Here is a 4,134-nt window from a genome sequence, read left to right on the forward strand (position 1 = left end):
ACCCACACCTTTGAAACTTTGCAGGCGTTCACAGCATCCATGTGGCTAGGACTTGACTTTTAAAAATCCACGCAAACTGCTTTCCCCGATTTTTCCAAAACGCTTTGTTTCGTCCACACAGAGTTCTAGCATTTCAATGCAATTGAATGTAGTGTTCAAGACATAAATTTCAAGACTTCCATTCACTTGCTGAGCTCACTTAACCCACAATGACTTGACAATTTAAAAGTTTGTTCATCGAACACGGTACCCAGTTAGTTAGGAAATAATTGACTTTTACCCTTTAAGTTTCTAAAACAAGGGTTTAAATACCCCTTAAGACAGAAAACCAAAGGGTGAAAGAACCTCAAGTTGGCCTGAAAAGGGGAGCCCTAACACGGGTCGCCAACACAAGGAGAACGACCCACACTTCTGATGCAAGTTCACGTCAACGTCCATTGTTACTTTGTTAGAGATTAGGTAAACAAAACAGTGACTAGTCACCTCCCATACAATTTGTGCATGAGTTGTGGGCGGGCTTATATATAAATAGCTTTTCTATATGACGGATCACACGCATCCCTCACCAGCAGTTGAAAATTTATTGTTATGCCTACCTACTGCTTAACTTGGGTAAACATTCTTTGGAGGGATTAACAATTTAAACATACATAATGATAGGTGAATGAATTATGATGGCCGGTCCATAGCATGAGGGGCCAATTCAAAAGTTATGACAAAGCGCTGGACAATGAGTGACCACGCCTGGCCGCCTGAGGTGGCAGGTAAATTTGACAGTGGGTTGTTAAATAAGGTGGCCGCAGCCGCATTGGACAGGTGACCATTTTACACATTTAAATTATATGGAGGGAAATGGAAAGTGGCCGTTTGTACGGGTGGCTGTATTTTAATACAGGTGGTCGTCATGGCAGGTTCGACTGTATAATAAAAATCGAAATTATTTTTTATAAACAACTAAGTAATCTTACACGATTCCAACACTATCTTCTCATGCAAGCAAAAGTTTTCACAAACAGCTGAATGCTGTTCAACACAAATGCATCATATCGTATGAGTATGAATATTCAGTTACTAACACCTTCTAGCTCACAAGCACACCTTCGTTTTTGTCTGTAAACCCACTACAAACAATAATAGTACTACCAGACACAACAGGAAATCTCCAAGACCAACTCAAAAAAAAGAAATTCAAAACCAGGACTGTAGGCTGGGGGGAAATAATGTTCCAAAAAGGAGAATATTCAGAAACACCTGATTGAAGTTAAGATCAGAACTGAATCTTTTTGCACTATACCCGGCTATTGAAGCACAACAGCCACACAATATTATATCATACCATGGACGTCAATAAATATTTCTTTCAACTCTGTGCTTCTTTGACGAGACCTAGCAGTCAGAGACGACAAGTGTGCCTGTACTGATAGGGCATGGCCCAAGCCTGTCGCATCCCAACAGTTGTGCCTGGAAACCTCTGGGGGACTATCTTGCATGAAAAAACTCTGCTGAGACAAGAAGCCTCCAAGCTTTCTCATTGCATCTCTCAAGATTAAAACACTATCTTGAGTTGGTACGCCCTGGTGGGAAACAGAATACAGTTAGTTAGTAAGAAAAGGATTTTAAAGTCTTACAATTCAACACATGATATGGTGGATGTACCTCTACTAAGAACTGAAACCTGAACTCCTGAAGCTCTGCTAAACAGAAGTCTGAAGTAAATAAACATCTCAAGTCCCTTTAGATCTATTGTGTCTAAAATGACCGTCTTGAAACCTTTTTTTAAAATTAAAAATGCTCTCACAATTTTGCCACTACAATTATTATAAAATAGATACTTTTACGAGTACTTACTAGAATCTATACAGTTTTAGAGAAGCCCCCCCCCCTGCTGACGCAACAACATATATTCATAAATTTAAAATAGTTTTAAATTTTAAAACAAAAACTACACACACACGATGCGTAAATTAGGTAGATCTAGATCTAGATCTAGTAGAGTTAAGTACACTATTCTAGATCTAGTAGGCCTACTTAATTCTAAAGACTTCTAGCCAAGACAAAAAAATTTGAGCCAAAGAGTGTTCCATACTTGAGGAATATCCATGCCCATTCCGCACTGAGGGGATCCAACATCAATCCAGGAAAGTGAAATTGTTTTATTTTTGTACGCTTGTTGCAAAGCTGGTGACATGAATGAATCAATAAACACATCAGAATCAATGACCATCTTGTTTGAGAACCATCTAAATGATTTCTTGTTCCTTGGTGCCTTTGATAAGATAAAAACAGCATTTTCAACCACCCCACAATGGAACACATCCTCTGCAAATGATTGGGAAGATTTCCTTCTTGTTCTTGAAGTTGATGACACTGTCACTTTAGTACTGACCAAGTCTAAGGAGTCCCAAGAGAAATCATGCAAGATCTCAGTAAGAGCGACAGACAAAAGTTCAGCAGGTTTTGACAAACTTCTCCTTTTTGAAAAATCCTTGATTACATCATCAAAGGCACCTTGTAATTTTGTCACGAAATCTTCCACATGTTTATATTTACGACTTTGAAAATCAGGGTTTGAAACGCTTGCCGTTTTTCGAGGCAGGGTGGCAGTTGTATTGAATAACTTGTAACCCCAGCTGACATGAGCTGAATGCAGATTTGTCTTTGAAAATTTCCCCTCATCTTGTAATCTGTCATCTCTCTGTTTAGAGATACTTGTTTCAAAAAAAGAAATAATTCTTAAAGTGGTGGCCACAATTTCATAGAGGTGCCGACATCCTTGTTGACAGTTTGCAAGGCTCGAGTCGATTAGAAAGACCAGTTTACATTTTCCTAGCTGTTCATCCATTCCTGAGTTTTCACAAGCATGTATTAATTAAGACGAAAAAAAACAACTAGATTAAGGCAGCCTTCATTTTCTTTTCTTGCACTAACACTACATGAGCATTAGATTTCCTAACCTACTGTAGACAACAATTCATAATGTTATTATTTTGAGATCTCCTCTGCTAGTCTTCGCTGTGCCGCTGCCATTTTGAACCTCTACTGAATTCTCCGATGTGATTGGCCAAAATTACTGAAAACAGGAAATAGGAATGTGAGACTCCAGCTCCTTGTAACAGTGGTCCCCGGAATAATGGTCCTTGTACATGTTTCTCGTTGACAAATGCGCGTGTTTGCTCTTTATTGGCGTCCACAGTGAAGACGTTCCTTTTTTGACACTCGAAAACTAGCTCTGGCTACTAAATGGATATCGAATCCTACGAAAGCAACAAAAAACAAAACTATATTTCTCTCTCTTCCTCGTTCGCCCCCCCCCCCCTCTCTCTCTCTCTCTCTCTCTCTCTCTCTCTCTCTCTCTCTCTCTCTCTCTCTCTCTCTCTCTCTCTCTCTCTCTCTCTCTCACACACACACACACACACACACACACACACACACACACACAACTAACACATAATAAGCGCATTGCGTTAACAAAAAAGGAACACACACACACATAGTTTATATATATATATGTAATAAACACACAAGAAATTAAATATGACACTAGGGCTGTTGTAAACATGAATGCTAGTGAAACTTTCGACCTCAGCATCTTCACAATAAAGGTCAGTTATTGTTGTAATGAAGTCTAATATGAGTGGATTACTTTGAATGCCGAGAGCATAGTCCACTGACCATAGTGTTGCCACCACTGATAAGCTATCGTATCAGCTATGATATACAGTCAAACCTCGTTATACTGCCACCTTTGAGATGTAAATGAAGTTGGCAGAATAGTAGGGTTGACGGTTTATCAGGTAGCTCTGTTATAACCCTAATTGCCAAATGCCAAGGGACACGAATCTGCTGTGTGATCTGTGTTTGAAAAGTGGGGGGAGGGGGGGGTGTTGGTGATATACTTACATGTACATGTATGTACTTGCATATGTATTCAGAGCCAAGAGTCTTCTTTCTCTCTATCTTTGTCTTTCTCGTGGGAGAAAGATTATCAAATAGCCAAGCAGTGCTGTGCACCGTGTCCAGTGTGTACCTCCGGTGATCATGAGTTCGCTGGCGGTATGGCGGGGTAAACTCACATTAGTTAAATAAAGATCATTGATGGAACAAACTGCCAAGTCTTCCACGAATAGGACAACT

General features: G+C 39.7%; 1 protein-coding gene across 3 annotated transcripts in view; it reads right to left on the minus strand.

Moving 5' to 3' along the window:
* Nucleotides 1–2,960, minus strand: part of LOC101849516 (treslin) — a 27,836-nt gene extending 24,876 nt beyond the window's left edge. For all 3 annotated transcript variants that reach the window (XM_013089124.1, XM_013089128.1, XM_013089120.1), the window contains exons 1-2: nt 2,087–2,960; nt 1,337–1,574 (exon numbers count right to left, since the gene is read on the minus strand). In XM_013089124.1, coding sequence (XP_012944578.1) covers nt 1,337–1,574; nt 2,087–2,842 — 994 coding nt within the window. In that variant the 5' untranslated portion in view covers nt 2,843–2,960. The remainder of the gene's footprint in view (nt 1–1,336; nt 1,575–2,086) is intronic.
* Nucleotides 2,961–4,134: the final 1,174 nt, after the last annotated feature.

This window comes from Aplysia californica, unplaced genomic scaffold (assembly GCF_000002075.1).
Source record: "Aplysia californica isolate F4 #8 unplaced genomic scaffold, AplCal3.0 scaffold00025, whole genome shotgun sequence".
NCBI lineage: Eukaryota > Metazoa > Mollusca > Gastropoda > Aplysiida > Aplysiidae > Aplysia > Aplysia californica.